The 27986-nt window shown below is 41.1% G+C and overlaps 2 protein-coding genes across 7 annotated transcripts in view; both read left to right on the top strand.

Moving 5' to 3' along the window:
* Positions 1-21307, top strand: part of gphna (gephyrin a) — a 36241-nt gene extending 14934 nt beyond the window's left edge. For 2 of the 5 annotated variants that reach the window (XM_041971624.1, XM_041971621.1), the window contains 16 exons: positions 4127-4264; positions 5105-5147; positions 5231-5368; positions 8298-8390; positions 8608-8663; positions 10942-11061; positions 11573-11631; positions 11724-11877; positions 11959-12080; positions 13591-13678; positions 13809-13882; positions 15394-15458; positions 16331-16434; positions 17537-17633; positions 19375-19513; positions 19590-21307. In XM_041971624.1, the coding sequence (XP_041827558.1) occupies positions 4127-4264; positions 5105-5147; positions 5231-5368; positions 8298-8390; positions 8608-8663; positions 10942-11061; positions 11573-11631; positions 11724-11877; positions 11959-12080; positions 13591-13678; positions 13809-13882; positions 15394-15458; positions 16331-16434; positions 17537-17633; positions 19375-19508 (1485 nt within the window). In that variant the 3' untranslated portion in view covers positions 19509-19513; positions 19590-21307. Of the gene's footprint in view, positions 1-4126; positions 4265-5104; positions 5148-5230; positions 5369-8282; positions 8391-8607; positions 8664-10941; positions 11062-11572; positions 11632-11723; positions 11878-11958; positions 12081-13590; positions 13679-13808; positions 13883-15393; positions 15459-16330; positions 16435-17536; positions 17634-19374; positions 19514-19589 lie in introns of all 5 variants that reach the window. The other 3 variants (XM_041971623.1, XM_041971622.1, XM_041971625.1) reach the window with 2 other exon arrangements.
* A 4944-nt stretch (positions 21308-26251) lies between these two features.
* pals1a (protein associated with LIN7 1, MAGUK family member a) overlaps positions 26252-27986 on the top strand; it is a 37921-nt gene continuing 36186 nt past the window's right edge. Inside the window, exon 1 of one of the 2 annotated variants that reach the window (XM_041971966.1) lies at positions 26252-26461. The gene's annotated coding sequence lies outside the window, so the exon portion shown is untranslated. The remainder of the gene's footprint in view (positions 26462-27986) is intronic. The other variant, XM_041971968.1, reaches the window with a different exon arrangement.

Genomic DNA, 27986 nt, shown 5'->3' with positions numbered 1-27986 from the left:
TGCATGTACACTCTGCTAGGGCTGGGTGATTAATCCATTTCATCCATTAATTAAATTTCCAGTTTATGATGATTTATTCTTATAAAAATAATTTTTTAAAAAAGTCTTCTGCACTGCCAACGCTCTCTTTGAGCTTCTGTAGTTAACCGCAGTTAACCGTCCTCCCACCCGAACTCTGAGACGCCCAAAGCCGAAGTAACCGAGCAGCCAGCAGGAGGAGCTCATCCCCAGAGAGGTCCAGTGTTATCAGTTATTAGGAGCTGGTTTGGTTTGTTGACCACAGACTCGGAACAAGTAACGCCACGTTAATTTAAAGGCTGTTTACAGCAAAGATGGCCGAACACCTGACTTATCTCAGCACCTCAGTAGACCAGCTGCTGAGTGGAAGAAGTGACTGCAGTCAGCTGAGTCGAATTTCCCCCTGAATATACTGTTTATTTTGGGAAACTAGGTTATAATGGAGCCTGATGACGTGAGCATCAACTTTAATACCAAATCTCCAAGATGTTTATGTTTTACTTTCATGCAGTGAAGTCCTGCCTCTTTGGCTCTGGTTAAACTGGTGTAAACATGGACCGCTAACTGCTATCAGGGATGGGCATTTAGGTGATTTTTTAGGTTGATTAGTTGGGCCTATCAAAATCAGTTAGTTGTGATGTCATCATGATGTCATCAACAATGAAATAGAAACCACTTTATGTCCAGAGGGAAAGTGGGTCATGGAGACGTCGGATTGAACCTGGTCTGGCTCCTTTACCGGGTCAACTAAACACAGGAGTGTTCAGCTCCAACAGAACTAGTTATTTTCCTCGTCTGGTCTTTTTGCTGCTCAAGCAACATTTCTGTCAGGATTCAGTAACCATGCTGCTCTGGTCTGTTGCTTCCACTTGGGGAAAACTCTGACAGTAACAGCTGCTAAACTTTCCTGCTACGCCTCCAAACTGAGGTCGGGAAGCAGAGACAAGGTGTGAAGCTGCAGCTAGCTTTAGGGTTAGCTTCCCTCACTTTACCCAGCAGTGGTGAAGCAGACGCAGGACTCTGCTGCAACTAGAAGAGCTGTGTGGTGGTTACTGCTGAAGTTTGGGTTTGAACACTGATGGCTCATAATGATGCTGAAAATTAGATTCGGCTTTGAACAATTTAAACTTGTGTGTTAAATGCTAACATGCAGCCTGTTTAAATCTCTGGTTTTGTGATTCATTTTGCCCCACGAGTTACAGACCAGTGTTAGTGCTGCGGCACAATGCTACACAATATTCTCTGCAAACAGAAGTTTCTTAAGTTGTGTAAGTTATAGCATGCAGACAGTATTTGTATTTGTGTCCATTTGTAGTACAACTAAGCCACAGCTTCAGCATCTCCCCATCCTTCAACAGCAGTTCCATGGTAAATTAAAGAAAAGCACACAGGTTGTTAAATCTTTACACCACCTAAGTCTTCCACCATTGTCTGTACTCGAAGCCAAAGTAAAATTTATTTATGGGAACTTTTCTTATATATTTGATACCAGAGGCAAATTATTGAAAGACGAAGTTTTTACTCAGTAAATTTGAGTGAACCACAGACTCATGTTGACCTCATGTGAATGTGCCACAGACTGATGTCAAGGTTGGTTCCTGAGTCTCATCAAGCACCCGCTCCTTATTTTCCAACCTTGTGTTAAGAGAGCCAGAACTCCAGAGTTATGGGATTATGTCCTAGAACTTAAAATGTATGGTGTTTAATTGGTCTCAAAAGTGCAGACACACGATATAAGCAAAGAAATGGAGCAATCATACTCCAACAAAAGCTGCAGTGTGGATATTGGCCCAAAACGTTTCTTCTCTTTGAAGAGACTAATAGTCATCCATAAATGGTCAGAAATTCTGAATTTCTGCAGCCTCTGTTGTGAGATTACTTGCTTGTTGTTTCTTCAAAGCTTTAGATCTGTTTTCTGAACTGTTACATAAATCCAGAATCTTCAGCTGTTTGGTGAAATAGTTAAGAACCAGTTTCAGGCCTGAGCTGATACAAACGGCAGCGTCTCCTGTTTGGAGAGTTTTAAGTAAATATAGTGGATGGGGTTTTTTGTAATTACTAGTAGCAATTGCAGTAATATTTCAGCCAATATAGTACTGGTTGGTAGTAGTAAACGGAGCTGTAGCAGATACATAATGCCGGCACAGCGGAGGTAGAAGATAACTGTTCAAAGATGAGCGACTCAGCGTGAAGTCGATGGCTCGTAGTGGTCAGTGTTTGATGGTCTGTAGTAGAAAGCGTATTTAGTTCCAGATATGTGGTCTTCTTTATTTCCACTCTTCCAGCTTTATTTATGTGTCAAACAGCAGCTATTCTGCTAAAGGACGGCTAGAAGTCAAAGCTAGCCAGATGTTTTTCCTGCTTTCTAAATTCTCTTCTCAGGTTGAAAAGAAATGTTAAAAAAACATTTTTAATATAGTTTCCAATAAAAAGCCTCCCAAGTCCAGGTGGAGGTCCATCTGTTTTCTCTGAGGCAAATCCAGAGTTAATAGCATTTATTTATTCTTTACAAAACAGAGGGGGTTTACGAAGACTTTACTATATTTATTTGTAATGTTGGCATCAACTATATGAATTAAAAAAGATGTATAAGGAGTGTTCATGACATTTTACACATTTACAGTGATGAAAATTTATTTTACGCAGAATAATCATGATTATTTCTTTGAATTGTACTAAGAAAATCTTTAATGGTGATATCTTTATTTATAATTAATCAGTGTCCTGCCTGCAGTGGTGAACGGTCAGAGCTCAGTTTGGAGAATCAGAGGTAAATATGAAAACTCCTGCCTCTGATTTAGGTAACTGATAAATTCTGCTTCGGTGGTTCTCCTCCTGAGTTGCTGTTAGCTTAACTTGCTGTCTGAAATCCTCCCTGATTCTCCAAACGGAGAGACGTCTGTCTACTGCAGGTCAGTCTGCTCTTCTGTGTTTTAAAAAACAAACAAAAAAAACTCATCGTGAACAGAAGTGGAGGCCTTAGGCACCAAAGTCTCAAAAATCACTCTGCGGGTGGCTGCAAAGCGTTCCTGGTTTGCTATGCTGGAGCGCGCAGTGCATCGTGGGTAACGTAGCGTGAAGTAGGAGCGCGGGGGAAACGTAGACAGTGACTCACATAATCTGAACAAGTTCACGTTCTTTATTTGCAAATAAGTTTCGTTCAGTTTAGCGTTCACAGAAAAATGAAAGTGTTCTTTTGAACTTGTTTGTGCACAACACTGGGAAGAGGACAGCGTTGCCATAGTGATGGGAAATCCGTCTCTCTTTAAAGATATAGCTCTTTTGGCTCGGCTCCCAGAAGAGCCGGGTCTGTCGGCTCCCACGAGACTCTTCATTTAAAGTCACTCAGAGCTTCTATTTTAGCCTAACTCAGCGATTTTAAATGGTTTGTATGTTGTTGTTGTTGAGGGTTTAAAATAAATAAATAAATTAGTCTAAAAATATTGAGATATGATTTGTGATCCACATCGCCCAGCCCTAGAGCTGCTGAGATCAGGCTACACAATATTAGAAAAACATTAATGATGTTGTAACATTACGATGTTAATATAAGAAATAACGTTGGTATGTGGCGCTAATCTGGAGTACGTTTATGTTCAGGCTGCATTCCACTCCTGCCCCAGTGCATGCTTCTTAATTATAAAAGATGCACCAAAGCAGGACTTCCTCTAATTGGAATGCAGCCCTCATTAATGCACCTGTGCTCAAATGAAATTGTCTTTGTGATACTGAAATTGCAGGTTGATATTGTGATAATACGTTTTGGATGTGTGGTGCAGCCCTATTTTGAGATGAGTTAAACACCAGTAATGCAACCTTGCATATGTGTTTATATGCAGTTTGCAGAAGTCGTGCATGGTTTCAAGACTCAAATCAGCAGATTCTCTATAAATCCCGAAATCTTCTGTGTGTTGTTGTAAGTTGTGGAGAAAGCTTTAGCTTTAATAAGGAGCATGTTGATGAGTCCTATGTTTAAATAGAAGCTTTAGCTGACAGTAAGACCACTGTAGATAATTACTGGACTAGCATTAAGTGTGTGTGTGTGTGTGTGTGTGTGTGTGTGTGTGTGTGTGTGTGTGTGTGTGTGTGTGTGTGTGTGTGTCTGTAGATCCCGGACTCAATCATTTCTCGAGGCGTTCAGGTGCTTCCTCGAGATTCGGCCTCTTTAAGCTCCACCCCCTCCGAGTCACCGCGGGCAACACAGGCGACCTCCCGCCTTTCCACCGCCTCATGCCCGACACCCAAGGTACACACAAGCCAGCACACACGCACACACACAATAAATTGAAAAAGAGCACAAACATATCAGAGGCGCTGCAAATTTCCAACCACTGCCACCCGAAGCAGCAGCAGCTCGATGAACATGAGTCACTGCATGAAAATGACTTTTTCTCTGCTGCTGTTTAGGATCCAGAGCATGCATGTGTGCATGAAAAGTCTTCTTAACGGATTAAAAAGAACCGGCAAAGGACAGTTCCCGCATGATTAGAGTTTCTGCTCATGTAACCTTCTTCTTCTTTGCCGGATTTTCCAGTGTTTTGTCGCTTATTATGCAAACAAAGAAGAAGGGGAAGCTTTAAAAAGAGGCTCTCACTGCAGAAAACTATCAAATTTAACTCCCAATATTGCCTCAGTTTGGCTTTTATATCATAGTCTTCCTCACGGTCATAGTTATGGATTACAGAGTTAAAAGTCACAGGACTTGTGTGTTGTTTGGAATTGAATGGGAGTGAATGGGACTGTGAGGTTTTACAAAGCTGAAAAAATAAAAACATTTCAGTTGTGGTACATTCACATAAAGAGTGTCCCAGTTAACGGACGCTTCGGGAATAAAATGGAAAAAAGGGTAAAAACTCAAATTATGCCGGAATTGTCTTAAAGTTCGTATTTCGTCTCCACAGCTGTAGCTGGTAAGAAACCCGCCTTCCCAGAGGTCTAGTGTCTGACAAACAGCTGCTGGTTCCCACATCGCAGCTTGAATTAATTCATTTTTACCTGCTTTAACAGCAGCTCATTGTTACAGGTTAAATCCACAAAAATATTCCTGTTTTCATCAAACTAATAAATAAAATGTGTGTCTGTGCAGGTTCAGTCTCGATGTGGCAGCAACGAGAACATCCTGAGAGCCAGTAAGTCATAAACTTCCCGAGAGGAGCTTCTTTAACTGGAAAGTTTAGGAAGTTTATGGATTTTCTAAATGCCGTGTGTTTAGGCCACAGTGCGGTTGACATCAGTAAAGTGGCACGCCGTCACCGCATGTCCCCGTTCCCGCTGACGTCGATGGACAAAGCCTTCATCACTGTTCTAGAGATGACGCCTATCCTGGGAATCGAGGTGATTAATTACAGAGGTGAGTCTTCAGAAGGGAGTTCTGGTAGAATCACTGACCAGAGCCAGTCCTGATGGGGCAGAGAGGGTGAGGAGTGGGATGAAGGTTTGGGCTAATGCAGGCAACTGTGTGTGTGTGTGTGTGTTTGTGCTCCAAATCAAATCAGTTTGAAGATTTGGAAAATTTAGACTTTTTATTTCATGGATGAGGCAACGTACATAAAGTTTAGTTTCATTAACTTAATTTCAATAAACATTCATTTTTTCATCTCAGGCTGCAACAGTACGTCTATTTATTTCTGGTCATGAGATTAAAGAAATATTTCAGACAAGTCATTGTCAGCTTAAAGATGTGCAGAAGATCCAGTCAGTTCAAAATCAAAGTTCCTCAAAGAAAGATTGAAGGATTTATATGTTTCTCTCTACAGTCAGATTATTATTAAACCATCTAATCAATCTCAAGGATTTTTAGTGTGTAAAGGACAAGGGAGCCAGTCTATGCTGGACATCATGATGTCTGATCCCTCAGACAGGAATTCAGACTTTTCTGAGCAGAAAAGAAGCTGCATGTAAACCTGCTCCAGAGTTCCAGACTTGGAAGCATCTAGAATGGACCACCACACAGTAGAAACCTGGACTGTGGTCACACCAGTCAGTATTTCAGACCTTTGTTGGAGGAAATGAAGCAAAGACCAAACGAGCATCCAGACTGTTGTTATAAACAAGTCCAACAGCCCGGTTCTGTGATGGTACGGGATCGAATAAGATCAGGGTTCCATGATAGTACGGTGGGGTCGGATCAGGGTTTTGTGATGGTACAGGGTCGGATCAGGGTTTTGTGATGGGACAGGGTCGAATCAGGGTTTTGTGATGGGACAGGGTCAGATCAGGGTTCTGTGATGGTTTGGAGTCGGATCAGGGTTCTGTGATGGTACAGGGTCGGATCAGAGTTTTGTGTACGGGGTTGGATCAGGGTTTTGTGATGGGACAGGGTCAGATCAGGGTTCTGTGATGGTTTGGAGTCGGATCAGGGTTCTGTGATGGTACAGGGTCGGATCAGGGTTCTGTGATGGGACGGGGTCGGATCAGGGTTTTGTGATGGTACGGGGTCGAATCAGGGTTTTGTGATGGTACAGGGTCGGATCAGGGTTTTGTGTACGGGGTCGGATCAGGGTTCTGTGATGGGACAGGGTCAGATCAGGGTTTTGTGTACGGAGTCGGATCAGGGTTCTGTGATGGTACGGGGTCAGATCAGGGTTTTGTGTATGGGGTCGGATCAGGGTTCTGTGATGGTACGGGGTCGGATCAGGGTTCTGTGATGGTACAGGGTCGGATCTGGGTTTTGTGATGGTACAGGGTCGGATCTGGGTTTTGTGATGGTACAGGGTCGGATCAGGGTTCTGTGATGGTACAGGGTCATTCAGGGTTTTGTGTACGGGGTCGGATCAGGGTTCTGTGATGGGACGGGGTCGGGTCTGGGTTTTGTGATGGTACAGGGTCTGATCAGGGTTTTGTGATGGTACAGGGTCAGATCAGGGTTCTGTGATGGTTTGGAGTCGGATCAGGGTTCTGTGATGGTACGGGGTCAGATCAGGGTTTTGTGATGGTACGGGGTCGGATCAGGGTTCTGTGATGGTACGGGGTCGGATCAGGGTTCTGTGATGGTACGGGGTCGGATCAGGGTTCTGTGATGGTACGGGGTCGGATCAGGGTTCTGTGATGGTACGGGGTCAGATCAGGGTTCTGTGATGGTTTGGAGTCGGATCAGGGTTCTGTGATGGTACGGGGTCAGATCAGGGTTTTGTGATGGTACAGGGTCGGATCAGGGTTTTGTGATGGTACGGGGTCAGATCAGGGTTCTGTGATGGTTTGGAGTCGGATCAGGGTTCTGTGATGGTACGGGGTCAGATCAGGGTTTTGTGATGGTACGGGGTCGGATCAGGGTTCTGTGATGGTACGGGGTCGGATCAGGGTTCTGTGATGGTACGGGGTCGGATCAGGGTTCTGTGATGGTACGGGGTCGGATCAGGGTTCTGTGATGGGACGGGGTCGGATCAGGGTTTTATGTACGGGGTCGGATCAGGGTTTAGTGATGGTACGGGGTTGGATCAGGGTTTTGTGATGGTACAGGGTCAGATCAGGGTTCTGTGATGGTACGGGGTTGGATCAGGGTTCTGTGATGGTACGGGGTCGGATCAGGGTTCTGTGATGGTTTGGGGTCAGATCAGGGTTCTGTGATGGTACGGGGTCGGATCAGGGTTCTGTGATGGTACGGGGTCGGATCAGGGTTCTGTGATGGGACGGGGTCGGATCAGGGTTTTATGTACGGGGTCGGATCAGGGTTTAGTGATGGTACGGGGTTGGATCAGGGTTTTGTGATGGTACCGGGTCAGATCAGGGTTCTGTGATGGTACGGGGTTGGATCAGGGTTCTGTGATGGTACGGGGTCGGATCAGGGTTCTGTGATGGTTTGGGGTCAGATCAGGGTTCTGTGATGGTACGGGGTCGGATCAGGGTTCTGTGATGGTACGGGGTCAGATCAGGGTTCTGTGATGGTACGGGGTTGGATCAGGGTTCTGTGATGGTACGGGGTCAGATCAGGGTTCTGTGATGGTACAGGGTCAGATCAGGGTTCTGTGATGGTACAGGGTCGGATCAGGGTTCTGTGATGGTACAGGGTCGGATCAGGGTTCTGTGATGGTCCACCTGAAACTCTGTTTCCTCAATATTAGAGCTTCAATAAAGAGTTGGGAGAAGGAACGGGAACGTTACAGAGTGGGAAAAACTTCACTGTCCCAACTTCATGTGGAATGTGTTGCAGGTCTTAAATACAAAAATGAATTTAAATGATCCTGACTAATAAAAACATGAAACATTTGATGGCTGCTGCTTATAAATCCTAAATGAGCTGTTGTTTCCTGCATTAACTCGTTCAGGGTTGTTCTCTCCAGATGGTTTGGGTCGTGTGCTTGCTCAGGACATCTATGCCAAAGACAACCTTCCTCCATTCCCCGCCTCTGTTAAAGATGGCTACGCTGTACGAGGTGAGTTCCCCAGGCAGCCTCTGATGATCCATGCATCACAGAAAGAGAGAATATCACCAAAAATCTACATCCCGCACTTCATCAGTGTTTATCTAAATGAAAGAGCAGATTATCCAGCTGTACTGCATCTGTCCTTCCTGCTGAACATGAAAAGTCAGATAGCCATGGTTTAACTTCCATAATTAACTTGATTACCATCATTATCGTTGACCCGTAGCTGCTGATGGCCCAGGAGATCGCTTCATCATGGGGGAGTCACAGGCTGGACAACAGGTCAGCTCTAATACATTAACACCAGCAGAGCAGCTGCTCACTCTGTTAGCAACACAGCTGTTAGCAACTCCTGCTACGCTGATGCTACCACTTCATGCAGTTTGCCTTCTCAGTCCAAACCACATTCACCCACTCCAACACTTCCTAACGTATCAGAGCATATTAAAATCATCTGGTCTGTAAGGAGGTAAAAACAAACTCGTAACCCCCACACATTCAGTAAGGTTGAGGTATGGATCATGACAGCAGCTTGATTTTTTTCTTTTTCAGTCCTTCTGCTCCTGTTTGGGACCAGTGGGCCTCATTCACCAACAACTTAAGTTGTACTTGAGAAGTTTTTTAAGAAAACTCTCCATCAGATTCACAAACATGTTTGTAGATTGTGAAATTGTTTGTATGCTTCCCCCTAACCCATCAGTTCCAGGCGGGACGTGACAAATATGGATTTTACTCTCCCTTCCAAGTACCTACACATGCTATATACCACTGGAAAGCTCAGATTCTTGAGAAGTGAATGTATGTTATTCCAGGCTGCAATCATAACTGTAGGTCCAACAAACACTAGCAGACCAGTCACCAGTGCATTTTGTCTTAGAACTCGTACTGGACCTGTTACGTCCACAAGTCTTTTATCCATAAAAACAAATTTAAGTTGAAAATTTAAGGCGCACTGACATCTGTTAAGTCCGTTTGTGGAGCTGACGCTGTCCAGCAGCGTCCCGAGGCTCAGAAACCACCTCACAACTTTTTATTCCAGGAGTTTTGCTTTGCATGCTGTGTCACATGCCAGCAAGCAGTTATCAGTGCAGCAAAGATCACATTATCAGAGGAAGAGAGGAGAAGAAAGAGAGAAAGGGACAGAGCACAAGATAAGATAAGAGTCAATATCTGACCGTCTTACTGGCTGGAAAGCGCTCACAGTACAGGTAGGATGGATGACTAGATGGATGACTAGATGGATGCTGGATTAGCCGTCAGCTGCATCCCTGAGAAAGTATAATATTGCATAGTGTTTCTTTAAGGGTTTAGATTGGTGAATACTAATCTCTCTGCAAGAATGAAGTCATTTTTAAAGTGATGACTTGGTTATAAATAATCACACTTAGATTCAGATCATATAAAAGCAGCTTTATGTCCAAACGGGTCATTCATTTCTCCTGAACTTGGACAGCAGCCTGCGGTCTGGTCCATGAGCACACCAGGACCAGCATCCTGGTGCAGTGGTGAAAAGAGGAAAGTGGTACACCGTCAGATACATTTTCATCTTTAAATCTTCTACAGTTTGTAAAGCAAATGACCTCCAGCCGAGTCTAAAGGCTGGTCAGTGTTATTAACCAGGAGGGCAGTGGAAAGATTAACCAGCAGGTCTGTGTATAATCTCCATCTCCCAATAAAACTGATCATTATGATAAAAAGACACTGCTGTAGTAAATTTTAATGATTCAACAGGTGGCTCTGAGAGTCTCAGGTGACGTAGACATTTCTGAAGTGATATTGTTGTGGTTGAGGGAACAGATCTGGTGTGTGTGCAGTCTATGACATCAGTGGTTTTGATGAAATCCTGTTGTTGACAGCGATTTGTTCATAAATGAAGCAAAAATAGTTTATTTTCCTCTGAGGCAAATTATAACATGATCTACAATATCTTGATATTTATTCTAAAATAAGAAAAAAAAGCCAAATTAACATTACTGTAATTTTCTTATTGAATTCTAATGAACTGAACAGAAAACAACATAAACGCTGATTTTATTCTAACATGTCGGCACTCAGATGTTCATAAAGGTTCTCCTGAGTGTTCGTAGGGTTTTTACCTAAGAGCATAATTTAATAAGTTTTACCTGAGAACTAATACAAGACACAAAGATTTTCATGATGACATAATCTACATAAAAAGGTTTAAGAATGGTGAATGAGGGCCATTGTCCTGCTACATGAAACAATTTCAGCCGAGCTTTTCGCCTGCTCAAACTTATTACCCGCTATTAATAAAATATATTACAACACAAGTTAAATAACAAACCTGTCCAAACATCAGCATAGTGATTTAACAACAATACAACTACTGCTCCCTGATGGTCACTGAGACTGACCTTATTGTCAAATTACTATTATATAAGGAGGTAAAACTTAATCTGTCACTGCTCCTAGCTTAATTCTCACCTCTGCACCTGCTAATACGACCACTCAGTCAACATCAGCTCTGTAGATGCTTAATTCTGCAGGGAATTTGTCATTTGCGCCGCTCAGATTCAGTAAACTTTGCATGTCTTTGCAGCCCACCCACACAGTGATGCCAGGTCAGGTGATGAGGGTGACGACCGGCGCTCCGATCCCCTGTGGAGCTGACGCCGTGGTCCAAGTTGAGGATACAGAACTGCTGAGGGAGTCTGAGGATGTAGGAACCCTGTTTGTTTTTATTTATGTGTCTGTTTAATGTGGTCAGGCTACTAATCAAAAAGTCTTATCTTGACCCGTCATGTCTCTGAAATTTCTCTTTTCTCTCCAACGTTCTGAAAAAGCTTGTCTTCACACAACTACAGTCTTTTTTTTTGGATCAAAACCACATATTTAAAAAATTCCAGTCTGTTATCAGAGTACTGCTTTTAAAAACCCGGTGCTGCTGGTGATGCTGGACCTGTCTGCAGCATTTGACACAGTGGACCAGTGGACCCTGTTAAAGGCTGAAGACCTATTTATTTAGTTCAGCTTTTGACTATTTGGTGAAATGAACGGATGTGTATAATTTAGAAGTGTGCTGTACTTTTATTCTTGTTTTTTCTCCGTCCAGCTCGTTGATCAGCTGTGGTTGTAGTAAAGTGCATTATAAATAAATTTTGATTGATTAACTGTTTAAGGGTTAAGGCTGGACCGAGTGTGACTAACTATAATGATGGTCTGTGTTTCAGGGTACAGAGGAGCTGGAGGTGAGGATTATGGTCCAGGTCCGGCCCGGACAGGACATCAGGTAAAGCTCTAACAGAGTGGTGAGAGAGCTGAGTGGAAGGTGATTCCTGTTGCAGCTGCAGCTGGTAATTATGAGTGTTTGTGTCTGTGCAGGCCGATTGGCCATGACATCAGGCGTGGGGAGTGTGTGTTGGCTAAGGGGACACATATGGGCCCGTCAGAGATCGGTTTGCTGGCTACGGTGGGAGTGACGGAGGTCAGCGTGCACAAGTTTCCCGTGGTGGCCGTCATGTCCACTGGAAACGAGGTACAAACGCCCTGAAATCTTCTAGCTTCTCCTCTAGTTTTGGACTCATGTGAATTCATGTGTCTGTGTGTGTGTTTGTAGCTGCTGAATCCAGAAGATGATCTCCACCCTGGAAAGATCAGAGACTCCAACCGCTCCACTCTCCTGGCCACCATCCAGGAACACGGATACCCCACCATCAACCTCGGCATTGTTGGAGACAAGTGAGACCATTTCGGCTTCATTTACAGTCACTGAGTATTTTTGTGATTTTGTTTTCTGTTGTTGCTCAGCTGACTGTGACGGAGGCAACATGAATGCAGAGCAGGAAACTGATATCCTGTCCCGTGTGAGACGCTGTGGACAACCCCAAGTCCAAAACAGTTGGGACACTATAATATACTGTATATGTATAAAAACAGAATCTAATCATTTGCAAACAAGTCAAATTGCCACTTAAATTCTCCACAAATTGAAATGAATGAGTCGTTGAGGAGAACTTCGTTGGCTGTTGGATCTCTTTAAGTTGAGTTTGGTGTGTTGGACCAGGGACACATTGAAAACCTGCAGGACTGCGGCCCTTGTAGGACCGACTTGAGTAGCCCTGACTTAAAAGGATAAGCTATCTATCACATTTTACCCCACAGAGCTAGACACTAACATTGCTGAGAAACTGTTAGCAATATAAGTGATAGTGCTCAGAGGCGCTGGAGAGCTCTATGGATTAAAACAATTCACAATTCTCTACTTGAAACCACCGACTCAGGAAGACTTCCAGAAACCACTGTCTGTGAACACAGTTCACCCTGAAATCCACAGATGCAGGTTAAAGCTCCATCATGCAGAGAAGAAGCCAGATGTGAACAGGATCCAGAACCAGCTTCTTCCGTCTTCTCTGGACCAAAGCTCATTTAAAATGGTCTGAGGCAAAGTGGAAACCTGGATGAAGATGTGAACTAGTTTGTGGAAAGCATGGACGGCGTGTCCTGCAGACTAAAGAGGAGAGGGAGCATCCAGCTTGTTATCAGTGGACAGGTGAAAAGCTGCATCTCTGATGGGATGGTACTGCATTAGTGCCTATGGCGTGTGCAGCTTCCACATCTGTGAAGCTCCATCAATGCTGAAAAGTACATGGAGGTTTCAGAGCAACATCTGCTCCACCCAAACATGGGTCAAATTCAAGATGAGCTGATATTTTTCATGAAATAGTCAAATGTATTGTGAATAAAACATTAGTTTAGGAGGTCTTCAGACATTACATTTTTTATTTTTATTTTATTTATTTTTTAATTGATTTTATTAACATTTTAGAATCCAGTTTTACAGGATGGGGGGGGGGGGGGGGGGGTTGTATCTCAAGGTGTCGACACAGATCCACAGAGCTGTCCTCCTGTCCATCCACTCTTAGGATGGATGTTTATATCTAATGCAAATGACCTCGGAGTCATATTAGGCTTCGTTAATCGTGCACACGTCATGATTGAAGCGCTTATACGAATATCGAATTAACAAAGAATAAACATCCAGTTCGTATTTCCTGATTTTTCTTTTCCTGTTTCTTTACAATGATCTCCTCACTGATAATAACCGTTGTAGCAGGTTCTGCACAGTCCGAGGAAATAAAAAACATCTCCATTAAATCTGGGAATTCTTGTTGGTATTACAGCTCATATACCAGTGCAGCATCATTTTCCAGTCTGATACAATCCTCATGCATCATGTCTGTGTTTGCAGCCCTGACGACCTGCTGTCTGCTCTGCATGAGGGAATCAGTCGCGCTGATGTCATCATAACCTCAGGGGGCGTGTCCATGGGAGAGAAGGTAACCTGCCGCCTGTCAGCCAGCTCCTTTCATGTCTCACTATCTGCTTTAGCTAAATCAGATTGTTCTGCTGTAACAGGCAGAAAGCAGCTCAGGTTCATGTTGTTCTCTGTGTGTTTGTGTTTATCAGGACTACCTGAAACAGGTGCTGGATATCGATCTTCATGCTCAGATCCACTTTGGACGAGTCTTTATGAAGCCAGGGTGAGATGGGACGGAGGGGGGATCTAAAACATTTTGTCTCTTCACACCTGGACTTCACAGCTGAAAGTGGTGTCTTGGCAGAGCGCCATGGTAACGGGATGAGATGCAAACATGCGAGAAGATTCAGATCCATGCTAGAGTCAGACAGAAAACACGGATGGCAACACACGACATCTTTCCTGGAGTTTATGATCCAGCTCTGTTGCCTACAGGGGTAGCAAATCCTGAAACGACACGGCTAACGGACTTCTTATTTCATCCTTAAAATCCACGTGTTGTCATGGTAACGAGTGATAAACATGGCTCGTTTAAAAATCAGCCATTTTGTTGCATTAACCAGAATAAAAACTGACCACTCCAGTTCGTAAGTTATGAAAATAATTACTGGGTCAGACTACGATGGTGCATTGTCTCCGATACCAGTCTGACCTGAGTTTTCACCTCTGGCTCATGCAGGTCACGTGATGCTGCTGTTTCTTCGCATCGTGCGTTGCGTTTCAGTCAGCATCCCTTTCTCCTCTGAGTTTCTGTCTTACTGAAGACCTGCACCCGGTTTTGTAGGCCACACCGGTGCACATCACATTTCACAGGTTGGACTTTTAACTACCAGGAATCGGAGGATTCTCTCATTTCCACGATGAGGAAAACAGATTTTAGTATTTTAAAATGTCTTTCTGACTTTTCTTACTCCTGTATTTATTTCTCATAGTTTATCCCCGAAATGATATATTTCTGTATTTTATTTTCTTCTAATATTTTATTTATTGATTGATTTATTGGCACTTTTTTAAAATTCACTTTTACTTCATTATATCCAGTCTTGCATTTTCTTCTCTGCTTATTTCACCAAGTAAATTTATGTCACATTTTACTGGTTTCCTAATGAAAAACTGCTTGTTAGAAATAGTTTTGTATCATTTATTGTCGTATCAATTTGTTTATTAGGCCATTTTAATATTTTTGTATTTATTTCAGTTTCAGTCCTCCATAAAACTGTAAAGAACAAAAACCAAAAACATGGTTTAGCAACCATGAACGTGGCATATAATACGAGAATTTCATGAAATTTAACTCCAGGTAGATCATTCTTGGGGGAAATATGAAACATGAATCCAAAGGAGGGAAATTTTCCAGAAGCTGCTCAGACTTATGATCTATTTCAGAGTTTAGTTTTATTCATTTCAGTGAAGGTTTGATTTAACAATCTTATTTTTCCACCTAACATTGGTTCTTAAACCTCATTCTGGTTCCCAATAATTTAAATAACCATCAATATCTATGGGTACTAATCAAAAGAAAAATCCCTAATGTGGTTCAGATGCTGGAAAACTGGGTGCAGCTCAATGCTCTGCTGGTGCAACTGGTGCAGAAGGTTGGTGTACACCTGAAACCAGTGCAGACCATGTGAGACTGTGTGTTGGATGTGTTTTCTATTCACCACTTCTAATGTTTCTGATGTAAATGAAGCTGCTGCCTCGTCACTAACGGCCTGCATGTGTTTCCGCCTCCAGTCTTCCTACAACCTTCGCCACGGTCGACATCGACGGGACACGGAAACTCATCTTCGCTCTGCCAGGTCAGTCGTGGAGCCATGTTGTACGAAACCTTTAAAACATGGAAGGTTTATGTATTACATCTCATGTACAAGACAACTGGAAATGATTTACATAAAATATTAACCCTTTAATGCCGGCTGTCACAATTTGTTACTAACTACTCCTGTCCATTTTTTTTGTTTTCATTTTATTTTATTTTTACTATTTGTTTTTATTTTCTACATTTGTTCACATAAAACCATTTTAAAGACTTCCCTTTATAAGACTTCTACATTTAACATTTAACATTAAAAGCCTGACCCAAGAAAAATGGAGAAAACATTCAAATGTTTTAATCTGTACTATTTGTTTGGCCCTTTAAGAATATATATATATATAAATAAAAGTGCAAACGGTTTCCATCAGGGTGCGGAAAAAAACAAGTGTCTGATTGTGTTAATAGGGTTTTCTGGTTCTTACCATAAAGTGATGCAAAAGGTCTCAGAAACTGTATGAATCACATATGATACATGCAGCATTAAAGGGCTAAAATGGTATTTATTGTACCCTTTTGAAACTTATCAAATAAAAAAAATTTTTACTTTTTCACTTATGAACCATCATGTCGCAATGGCAGGCAACAAACCCCAAAAACGTACCCCAAAACAAAAACCGAACTTTAGATTATGTTTATTTTTTCTATTTTAATACATTAAAACACTCCAAATGTTTTTCCTGACCGGCATCGTCATGCATGCAGCAGAGGGTGAAACCATTGTTTTACCACGCTGTGACATCAGGTAGTTTTTTCTGCAACTGTAGAGTATTTGCAGGTGTTTTTACAGTTTCCGTTCCTACGTCTGACCCAGAGGAGTTCCTCTGTTTACCGTAACTTCTGCTGTGTTGTCTGAAGGTAACCCAGTGTCTGCTGTGGTGACATGCAACCTGTTTGTGATTCCTGCTTTGAGGAAGATGCAAGGCATTCTGGACCCAAGACCTACAATTATTAAAGCTAGGGTAAGTTACGCACACACACACACACACACTGTGGACAGCCTACCTAAACACACGTCTGAATAAAATGCCTGACTAACTTAAACTGCTGTAACTCTTAAGCTGCATGTACCACTTTAACCCCTTCCTATGATGTGTAATTCAGTGTGGATGGATGGATTCATTTCCATCCCCGAAACCAGGAATCATTCAAACCTCATGACAACAAGCCCACTCAAGACATTTGATCACGCACACGCGTGCAGTTCAAGTCCTTGCGGACCAGCAGGAAGGTGTGAGATGTTGTGTTCAGGTCACAGCAGGTGAACTGTTCATATGTTCAATGTGGATTTTCTGATCAGCTTGTTCAGACTGAATATCTGTTAACAATTAGTAAAAGTTAAATGCTATTGAATTTGTCTTTATTATAATTTAAAAAATTAAATTTAGATTATGGTGGGATTTTTATGACCTTGTCAGTCAAAATGACAGACAACGGAAAAAGTTCTGCTCCAACCAGAGCCTCAGAGTGTCATCAGGACCAGTCTTTGGTCCCCATAAGGACAACTGGTCCCATCATGATTAGCTTCTTTCAGACAGGGCTGCTTGTTCTGCCTGGAGAATGATGCTCGACTACCTGGACCAGACCAAGAGGGTGAGAAGGCCAACGGAAGCAGAGAAAAATGAATGACACATGACTGGAGAGATGCTTCTATCTGCAGTATTTACTGCTGTAGATATTTTGAGGATTAAATATCGGCTCCGAAATTGTTCTGCGTCCTTTATCGGAAAGTCTCAGTCTGACTTTTATGCAGCCTGAACAGCTGCCAACCTAAATAAGCCCAAAAAGTTCTGCAAAGTAATAAAATCTTCAACTAAAAATTAACTGTCAGCCTCCATCAAGAAACAATCCCATAATTTTACTGACAAATCTAATATTTTAAACCGTTTTAAATAGTTTTTTGAGAGTTGACATGTAGACTAAGCACCGCGGAATAAACAGGGTGTTCACTCTCAATCAACCCAAATCAGCTCAACAGTTCCCTCATTTAGTTTAACTCCTCTTGGATGTGATGGATGTTTGTTTAACATTGTTCTTTTTTTTTTAATGTTTTTTGTATTTTAGCTGTCCTGTGACGTGAAGCTGGACCCCAGACCAGAGTACCACCGCTGTATTCTAACCTGGCATCATCAGGAGCCGCTCCCCTGGGCGCAAAGCACAGGTAAGAACACAAGTAGTGTCAAGATGAATCTCCTTTGAAGGACACTTGTCCTTAGAGACGCCTGTGTATGTGCTGAAGATCGTTTCATTTCACCCTGTCTGAGATTACTAGCGCGACACAAAGAATCCAGCAGATTCTCTGGTGGTGTTTGTTTATTTTCCAGCTTTAATGGGAGTATCTGGGAGTAGTCATGGACTCGGACCTGAACTTCAGTATCACATTAACTTGGTTGTGAAGTCAGCATATGGAGGATTACATGACAAGACTACCCAGATAGCAGACATGTTTAGGTCGGATCAGGCTACTTTTGGGACTTATGGCTCGGCTACGGCACTAGCAAGTATTTTGTGGGCCAGAAGTGGTCCTAAGTGGGAGGCGTTTCTTATGGTAATTTCCTGGTGGGCCACATGTGGTGGTCATGTGGGTGAGCTTTGGCCGCTACACCCACATTTAGTCCCACATCTGGGCCAAACATTTTTTGTATGTGGGTAGGAATATCGATTATTGTTAAAGAAATAATCACGATTTTTACTATTATCAACATTATTCTGGGTTAATTCATTTCTCAAACACTATAAATGTCTAAGATCACATAAACACTCCTTACAGCAGTGGTTCCCAACCTGAGGTCCCCCAAAGAGCACAGGGGGTCCCCAAGGCTTTGAACATACACAATGTGATTAATGTCCTCACATGGTCCACATGCTTTTTGTTTTTAAGAACAAAAAAAGTAATTTGATTAACTTAATTTCACTTTGGCTTCACCAATTGACAGGACTAAATAATTTATTAAGTATGGTTTCAGCATGGGGTGGGGCAGGGGGTCCATGGCTTTTTTGGTGTAGACATGAAGGGGGTCCCCAAGGACTGGGAACCACTGCCTTACAGGACGTCTTGAGGTGCACCATTTCCCATCCACCGTGCTCCCACACGAGATGCTCAGTGGTGCAGGTGTAAACGTCCCTGAGCAACTTGAATGGCACCTTCGCGTCTCAGTCGTCTGAGGAGGTGCAAACTCTGTCTGGTCTTCTTGGAACTGATGTGGCGAGACCTGGACAGGTGTGAGATGGTCACTCACAGGTATCTGAATGTGTCCATTCTTTTCACCTCAAAGTCACTGATGAGAAGTGGATGGAGGCTCCTCTGCTGCTTCCTGCTGAAGGCCACTATCAGTTCTTTTGTTTTGCAGTGTTCAACAGGAGATGGTTGTGTCCTCTCCTGTAAGATGAATCAGCAGCCTGAAGTGGCACATCAATCATGGGCGTACAGAGAGTAAAGCAAGAGGGCGGAGCACATGTAGGATCCAGTGTTGAGGGTAAGGGCGGGGGAAGGAGCCTGCTGATGTCGGTCAGGAAGCTGTAGACCAGGGATGCTCAATCCTGGTCCTTGAAGGCCAGTGTCCTGCAGGTTTTAGAAGTTTCCCTGCTGCAACACACCTGATTTAGACTCAGACTTGATGTCAAGCTCTGCACAAGTCTGCTTATTACTTACTGATGTAAGCCAGATGTGTTGCAGCAGGGAAACTTCTAAAACCTGCAGGAACGGGCCCTCAAGGACCAGGATTGAGGATTCCTGCTGTAGACCCCCCTGCATACGGAAGAGTTCAGACCCAGGTCATGAAGCCGGTGACGTAGGATTAGTTTTAAATGGCTCCGAGGTGAATCAACCAGTCTTGCCTTGAACAAGAAGCAAAGTTCTACGGACTTACACAGGTATGATCCCCGCCCCTTTGTGTCTCCAGGCAACCAGGTGTCGAGCCGGCTCATGTCGATGCGTAGCGCCAACGGCCTGCTGATGTTACCGCCGAAGACAGAGCAGTACGTGGAGCTGCACAAGGGCGAGGTTGTGGACGTTATGGTCATCGGACGGCTATGATGCAGGTGAGTTTTCATCATCGTCTGTGGTCCCCCCCCCAATCTCCACGCTAACGGTTCCACCAAACCTTTCTCTCCACAGACTTCAACATCATTCGCTACCGGTTACCACGGCAGAGCCAGGACTTCCTGTCTGGACTGGAAACGGACAGAGACAGGAAGTGATGCATGTCTATCTGGTCACCATTAGCTGTGATGTCATATGCAACAGCCAATTGGAGCCAGCGCAGGCTGAACCCTCTCTGGTCTGCTCTAGGAGATCACTGTATTTCAATGAAGGAAAAAAATGTGAAAAAAAATTAAATATGGAATTTATTCTGTAATATTATTATTATCCTAACAATAATGATTATTATTAATATCCTTAATTAATATTCTATTTATTATTATTATTATCATGGTTCTGATTGAATATTCTCATCTTAGTAGTCTCCATGCCCTCTTCTCCCTCCTCATTTGCTTTGTGCATTTTCCCTGGTAGGTATAAAGAAATAGAGACTTGCCCCACCTTCCTTTCTCCACCTGTCTTCATCTGTTTCTTCTTTTCCCTCATTCTCCTATTTCTTCTTCTTCTTTTACTACTTTCTACTTCTACCTGCACTACTGTCATCCTCTATCAGATAAAAAAAATAACTCGCCATTTCACTACGTCTCCGCATGGAGCAGTGCAGTAAATATGACATTTTTTTCCTTTTTGCCAAGAAATGAAAAGAAAACTGGAATTATTTGTATATTTTATTATTACTATTCCTCTCCAGAACACTATCAAACCATTTTGAGACTAAAACTCCTAGTGAAAGCCATGAAATCCTTGCGGGTGACATGAGGCTGAATCAACCCGTCCATCAACGGGCAGGAAAGTTTTTTCTGGTCGGACATCAGTGTTAAACGCGAACATCACACAGCAGCTGCTGTTCGACCCCGCGTCTTGTTTGACGTGCTCGACTCTCCGGTTGCACCACAAACGAGCTGCAGCGAGCAGTTCGAATACGTTTTTCAGTCTCTATTGTTCTCATTGTTATAAAATCCCATGAAAAAGCGTCTTCATTGTGTCTGTGAGTCAAACGGAAGAAGATTAATCTCACCTTCCGGAGACTCCAGGAGGAAATCTGTTAATATTTCAGGAAATTCCTAAGCCACACTAGAAGATTCATGTCGCAGCCATGTTTGTTAAATCTGAAGCTTTAAAGCAGCTTGTTAGTGACTGAACCGAAGCAAGAACAGGACCTCACTGGAGGAAACGGTTTTCAGACGAACTGTAAACAGAAATCTTCAGGATGATTATTATAGCTAAATAGTGAAGCTCATCACTGCTGCAAAACCAACACTGTGGAGAAAATCTGTGTCCTCACTCTGCCTTGGAAAAATCTTTTCTATCTTTTAAATAATTCATTCAGTTTTCACCGTTCAAGTATAAAGACCACCAACAGTGGCAGCATCTCAGGTCAGCAGGAACAACATCACCACTTCACCAGATAACATGCACAGATCATGTAAAGGAAGTATGGAAACCAAACGCAATCTTTTCACTACAGTCCAAACCGGAGAATAGTGGCCAATCAAAGTGCGTAAAACCCCACGTATCGGCCTTTTTATCAATATAGAACTTTCTGCTTTTAATTTAGCTGATTTCAAGAAGGCGGAGCAGGAAATTTAAATGCTCCCAGCTCAGTTCGGACGTTGGTGTAGATGCAAGCCAAAGTAAAGGTCCATCAGACTGACGAAATTTGAAGGAACTGGCTCACGTCTCCTCAGAACCCAGAAGTTTTATAACATTAGGCAAAAGCAAACTTCAAGAAATAAAAAGAAAAGCCTCCTGCCGTAGCTTCCACCCAGAATTATCTATCCACAGTCTAAACCTGAACCATCTTACAAATTCTGGTTCATTTTCTGTTGTTAGCCGAAATGATGCATGTAAAAATGTCGCTAGTGCACATGCACACCGTCTCAGCGACCAGGATTAAACTGGAATGCAACCATGTGGCCATTGATGTGAATCTCTTTTCCACAAAAACCACTTTCTTAATGTAAATACTGTGTTAAACAACAAAAATTAATATATTTAATATGAACTTTATGAATATCCTCAAATCTCAGCACATCTCCTTTCAGGGCATTTTGTGTGAAAAGGAGGAAGAAAAATGAAGAAAAAAAATTTCCTATCAAGCCAGAACAAGGTGGTTTAAGATAAAATATGAGGGATAAACTATTTCTAGGTGCAGATTAATCAACATTTATTGCCTCGTTTCTGCTTCCACGGTTGTAAAACGAAGTCTTTTCATGGGATTTCTTGGCAATAAGAAAAATAGACTACAAATAAATTGCCAAAGATTTTTTTTCTTACATATTTCAAGCCACAACAAAAATATGTAAGAGAAAGTTAATGTGGAAATATAAGAAATTAATAAGAAATACAAATGAATTACTATTAGTATTTAATTCATTTTTATTTTTTTTTTCAATTTTTTTTGTTTTTTTTTTGTTTTTGTTTTTTTTATGTATGTTTTGTTGAAATAATTTTTATTTTTGTGTAATTTCCTCATTGGTTTTACTGTTTCTCTGTTCTGTTAAAAGGTAAAAACAAAGGAGGAAAAATAAAAAGTATATGAAATAAAGAAAAATGCTTGACATCTAAATCAAAAATTTTTAAACTAAAAGTATATTAAGAAATAAAAAAATATATGTAATTTTTTTTTCATTTTTGTTATTTAATTTTTCTTTTCATTATTTCGTATTTATTAACGGTTTCCATCCATTTATCCAGAAATTACACAAATGTGTGCTTTTTGAATGAGTTGTCTTGTTACGTTAAGATTCCCGCTCAGAAACATCACCTGAAGGCAGCGCGTCACGTTCAGGTGCTCGTAAACTACACTGTGTCTCCAACCATGACGGTGTTACGGTGCTCGCTTAAGTCAAAAGAATCAAAACACCTCAAGGCTGTGAATCAAACCATCGTTTGGCTGCTGTTCGCTCATCGTTCTGTAATTAGTCCAGAAAAATCTGTTTGATTTATCAACCATCTACAAAAACAGCAGATTAATTCCAAGAATTAGAAAATTGTATGTTGACTGGAAAATAAGTGCCACAAAAAAAAACCTGAAAGAGAGACGCAGCAATTTCCATTAATAAAATCCATTTAGTGAATTTTCATACATCCTTGTTCCAGTGCAGGGTCGGGGGTGGTCCGGGTACACCCTGGACCGGCCACCAGTATGCATAACATGAAATGTTCCATTCAGAAATTATACAGTTTGAATGCATCCAAAAAGAAAGTAACAACTAAATGTTAATGAGGTATGGAGATTTAAATGTGGAAAGACAGTAAAATAAATGGGAGTTATATCAGTGGCTCCCAACCTGGGGTCTGGGACCCCCAAGAGCTTCCCTGAGGCTTTGAACATTCAGAGCCATTGTGATTAATGTCCACACGTTGTCCCTATTTTAAGAATAAAAAGGTATGGCTTATGGAAAGACAGGACTCAGCCAGAATAAAACCAGCATGGTTTCAGGAAGGGGTGGGGCAGGGCGACCATTGCTTTTTAGTGTTTGCATGAAGGGGGTCTCCAAGGAAAATGAGTTGGGAATCACTGATTTGTATCACATATCATTTAAAATAATGAGAATTAAATATGTTTATTTTTGTGAATCATTGTATATATTTTCTTTTAAATTATTTACTCTATTTGATCCATTAATTGCTCCTTTTGCTTTACATATCGCTGTTTATAAAATCTGAAAAATTTGCTACATATAAATTTTTTTCTTGTTTCTATCTGTGTGTGTGTGTGTGTGTATGTGTGTGTGTATGTGCACAGGAAAAACAACATTTTAGATGAATTAAAAAAAATGTGAAATTTGAGTACATAATAAAAATTTACAAATTGTTCATACATTATAAGAAAATAAATACACGAGAAAAGCATTTTAAAAAAATTATCAAATGTCTTTCCACAATTATTCATTTTTATTTTTTTCTATATGTTGCCTCTTTTTAAAATTTCACTTTTTTTTTTTGTGGCACTTCTTGTTTTCCATACCTGGCTGTCCTATCCTGCTGATTGAACACTGATTTAATTCAACTCTTTACGAAACAACAATGCACAATCAAACTCATCAAATAAATTCTTTGAGTCTCAGACTTTCACCAACAAACCGACGAATCCCGTTACTTCCTCTGACCGACTATTCCCATCGGTGCCAAAATAAACACGTTAGCTCTGATAGACTGACAAGGTCTTTTCCCCCCTTCCTCCTTCCTCATCACCTTCCTCTCTCTTCACACCTGCATGCCCATAACGGGGGGGGGGCATGTCTTTCTCTTTGGGCAGGTGTGATTCCAGGTGAGGTTGTGCACCTGGGCGGACCTTGCTTCTCATCTGACAGGAAAAAAAAAAAACTAACATAGCTGTGTACTCTACATGCCAATGCTGTCCTTATTTTTTCCTTACACTTAAAGATTCTAAAACTTCCCAGTTACCTCAAATGCACCACACTGAACAGAATCAAATGGCTCATGCTGCATTCAGGTTACAAATGACAGCGTAAAAAAAAACTCCACTGTCAAAAATTCTGTAAACTTCATTTATATTGGTTTTGGGCAACTCATGGAATTTCCATTTTAACATGAACGCAGCATCAGAGCACCTGCCCAAGGAGGACCAATCCAACCCAGACGGATTCATACAAGTAAGAAGAAGAAGAAGCAGGTTATTGTGAAACTGCCTTTGTACTGAGTGATTCGTAACACTGGACTGAACTCAGTGTCACACTGCACACACTATAAACTATGACCAGCACTTGTAATGAAGCAATGACACAGCATTCTACTACTACTGTATAAATATAATGAAGAGGATGTTTTTTCTGTAATGATACTATTGAAACTGAAAATGAATTAAAGATAATCCTGATTATTCTGTAACTGTGTTCTACTGAAGTCACTTTTCAAATTAAATGTACATATGGGATTTAACTAAAATAATTTACTATATTTGCATGTCAACGGTACAGTTAAAAAAGGATAAGTGGAGCTACTTGATATAAAATGAAGAAAAGATAACATCTAATACCTCAACCCCGCTAGAGGAAGTAGTTTGGAAAATTATTAGTATTAAAAAAAAACTTACATTTGCTATAATTTAATTTACTGCAGATTATGTTAACCCAAGATATTTCATGTTTTTTTTCTCATCAGCTTTATTTAATTTAATATACATCTTACATACATTTCAGGCCTTTGATGCAGGAGCAATTTAGAGCGGGTTCATAAATAGGTGATTTTGTCCAAAAGCAGCATCTGTGAGTCTTTGAGGAGCAAAGAAGGACAGAAGATCAACAGTTTGTCACCAAATGTGGGAAAATCAATTCAAAACAATGTTCCTTAACCGTGGGAAGGGAGTGCAGGATATCATGGAACCTTTCAAGAAAGGGATTAAGACTAAGCTGGACACCCTGATCTCTGATCCCACTGATGGACCTGCAACAAAAACATCATAAAAAAGAAGCTGCATGTTGACCTGGTCCACAGTTCCAGAGACGGCGTCGGCTTCTCTGGACTCGGAGGCAGATGGAATTACCCATCACAGAGCGGAAACCTGGACTGTCGTCAGACCAAACAGTATTCCAGTTCTTTGCTGGAAGAAATGGAGCAAAAGGAACATCCAGACTGTTGTCTGCAACAAGCCCAAAAACCCGGTTCTGAGATGGCATGGGATGACTGAAGGTTCTGGTGGTGTGTGGTTGTATCAGAGTTCTGTGATGGTATCGGGTCAGACCAGGCTTCTGTAATTGTAAGGGGTCAGATCAATTCTTGCTAGAGTTATCAGCGTGGAAATCCATATTCATGCAGCATTTCTTTGATTTTTCTAATTTGGACATGCAACAGAAGTAGCACCAAGAAAGAAAAAATTAATATTTAAAAGAATAATGAAATTAGTTAGATGATATCAGGAGGAATAAATTACAGAATGAATGACTACATCAAAAGGTGTATAAATATAAAGATCATTAATAACAAAAAAATAAAACTTATTTATTTTTTCATATATATATATATATATTTGGTAACTGTGTTTGTATTTCTATATCAGTTATTTATTATGTATCTATTTATTGCTTCTTGTTTTTTTCCTATATACTAACAACATGCATATTTTATATTTTTTTAAATTAATCAGTGTCATCAAAGTGTAAATTTAACATTTTTTGTGTTTTTTTTTTCCTAATTTCTTTCCTATTTTAACTTGTTTTTTCATCTCCCTTCATCAGATCAAGTTAAGATACTTTGTGCATTTATGTGTAACATAAGCAATAGAAGCATACTGAGGCAGTGTGGGAACACAAAAATAAGGAAAGAATGTTAATCAATAAAGGAAAATAAAACAATGTGAAATAGATTTTTTTAAATGTGCTGGTGATTTTAAAAGGAATATGTAAATAAATGTATGTAATGAATAAATGGCAATGTTTTATTTAATCATTTTACACTTGTAATCATTTTTTTAATGTCTTCATTAATGCTCATTTTTATTTGGAGATTTACTCTTTTACTGTCATTTCATTATGGGCAGGAATTTCGGAGTTTCCAATTGTCTTCGAATGCAGCATCATTCCTTTCTGCTGGGTTCATGTTCGCCTCGCCTTGAAGCGACGTGTTCAATTGGTTCAAACTGGATTCCTTTAATCGCCTTATCCAATCAGCATCATTGTTTTATGTCGTTGATAGCCCGTTGACTCCGCCTCCTGTCTGATCTGGAAGTGACAGACAGTGAAGAGGAGGAGGGTGAGTCAAGGCTGCCGATGAACGAGCAACAAGTGTGTTAGAGCGAAACTGTTAATTAGATAAAACTACAGTTCAAACTACGTCTGTTTGGATTAAAACTGACACCTATTAACGAGCTTGGAGTTGGATATAGCGGTTTAAAAGGGTACGTGGACGGTTGAGACACGGAGGTGAGTGTACCAGTGTTTCCGCTCCGGGCTGAAGTGGCTTTGTTATCAACAGGTGCCGCAGGAAGGCACAGCTAGGAGTTAGCTGCTAACATTAGCCAAATAATAGTTAGTTAAATTCTGCTTTGTTTTTTCAATAAAGTTAGTGGCTATGCTTTAACCTGACACACAAGTTTAATTAAAAACTTAGCCGCTGTAAACGTAACGAATGGCTAAGCGGCTCACTTTGACAAAATAGTTACTAAACTAGTTTCTTTTAGCGAGCTACATGTTAGCTAGCTGTCATTCCACCCTGTCTGTGAGATAATGAAACTTCACCGTGATGTGTAATTATTTACAGGGGACTGTCTTTAATGTGCTTTTGTTGTGTTTCCCTGCAGTTCTTAGTACTGTTCAATAATACTTTATATTCAGAGAAATAATGCGCCACTTAAAGTACACTGATGATTCATAGGATGTATAATTGGTTAATAACAGGTCGTAGTTCCTAACCACTGTATAAGGTGTTGAGTCAGCCATATACACCTCTGCTTATAATTTAAAGGGCTTTTTGTGGATTTAGCATGTGACCCTGATGGATGAAAACACAACCACAGGGACCACGAACACAACAGCAAAACCTAAAAAACCTCTTTTCCAAACACATCTTTTCCCACAAGCAGCCCTGGAGCTCTCAGCTGCAGTTTTAAGAGCATGACCTAACTCTTTACAGCATTATTGATCAATAAATGATTTTATTATAAAGGAGTGACTTAAAGAAGTCTACTGGAAAATGTCTCAGTGTAGTTCTATATGAGGAAAAACCGTGAGTAAATGCTTTACCTCCTTTCAATTGAACGGGTGTTTGGTAGAGAATAAAGAAACTTAATTGTCATTGTAAAAATCCAATGAAATGTCTTTGGAGACAATCATCGCAGCATCTGATAAGGTAAAAGATAATTATGTATAACTAAATCAAAAGAGCAGTGTTGAAATGAACGATATAGACACAGCATATCTGAAGAATTTGTGAAGCAATATACTTTTACAATATGGAGAACATGTAAAAGGCAATACATGTATATAAATATATGTAATATATGCAATATGTGTGTATAAATATAGTATATATGAGTATATGTGTGTATAATATATCTGGAACAAAAGCTGTTTTCTCAGTTTTTACTATCTGGTGGTGCTTCCCTGATGGAAGGGGAACAAACAGGTGTTTGGCATTTCTTTCAGCTTAATTGTCAGTTTATTACCAAAACATTGATCAGTCATGTTTTTACGATGGTATAGAGCAAGTTTTTACCCTTTTCCAAATCAAAATTGCCAACTGATTTCACATTTTAAGGTTTTAAATTTAGTTGTGAATAGTTGATGGATTAACTGAGGATGACTTAAGCGCGACAGCTGCTTTTTGACTCAGAACAATAAATGATGATTTAAGCTTCGGCCAAACAAGCGGTAACAACAGATTCTTGTCAGCTCTCCTGTTTGGCAAACATCAACTGACTCCTTTTTGGTGTGAGGACAACAAATAGGT

This window comes from Melanotaenia boesemani, chromosome 20 (genome assembly GCF_017639745.1).
Source record: "Melanotaenia boesemani isolate fMelBoe1 chromosome 20, fMelBoe1.pri, whole genome shotgun sequence".
NCBI classification, from domain to species: Eukaryota; Metazoa; Chordata; class Actinopteri; order Atheriniformes; family Melanotaeniidae; genus Melanotaenia; species Melanotaenia boesemani.
Note: the sequence above shows the minus strand (reverse complement) of the source record. Positions and strands in the feature narration are given on the sequence as shown.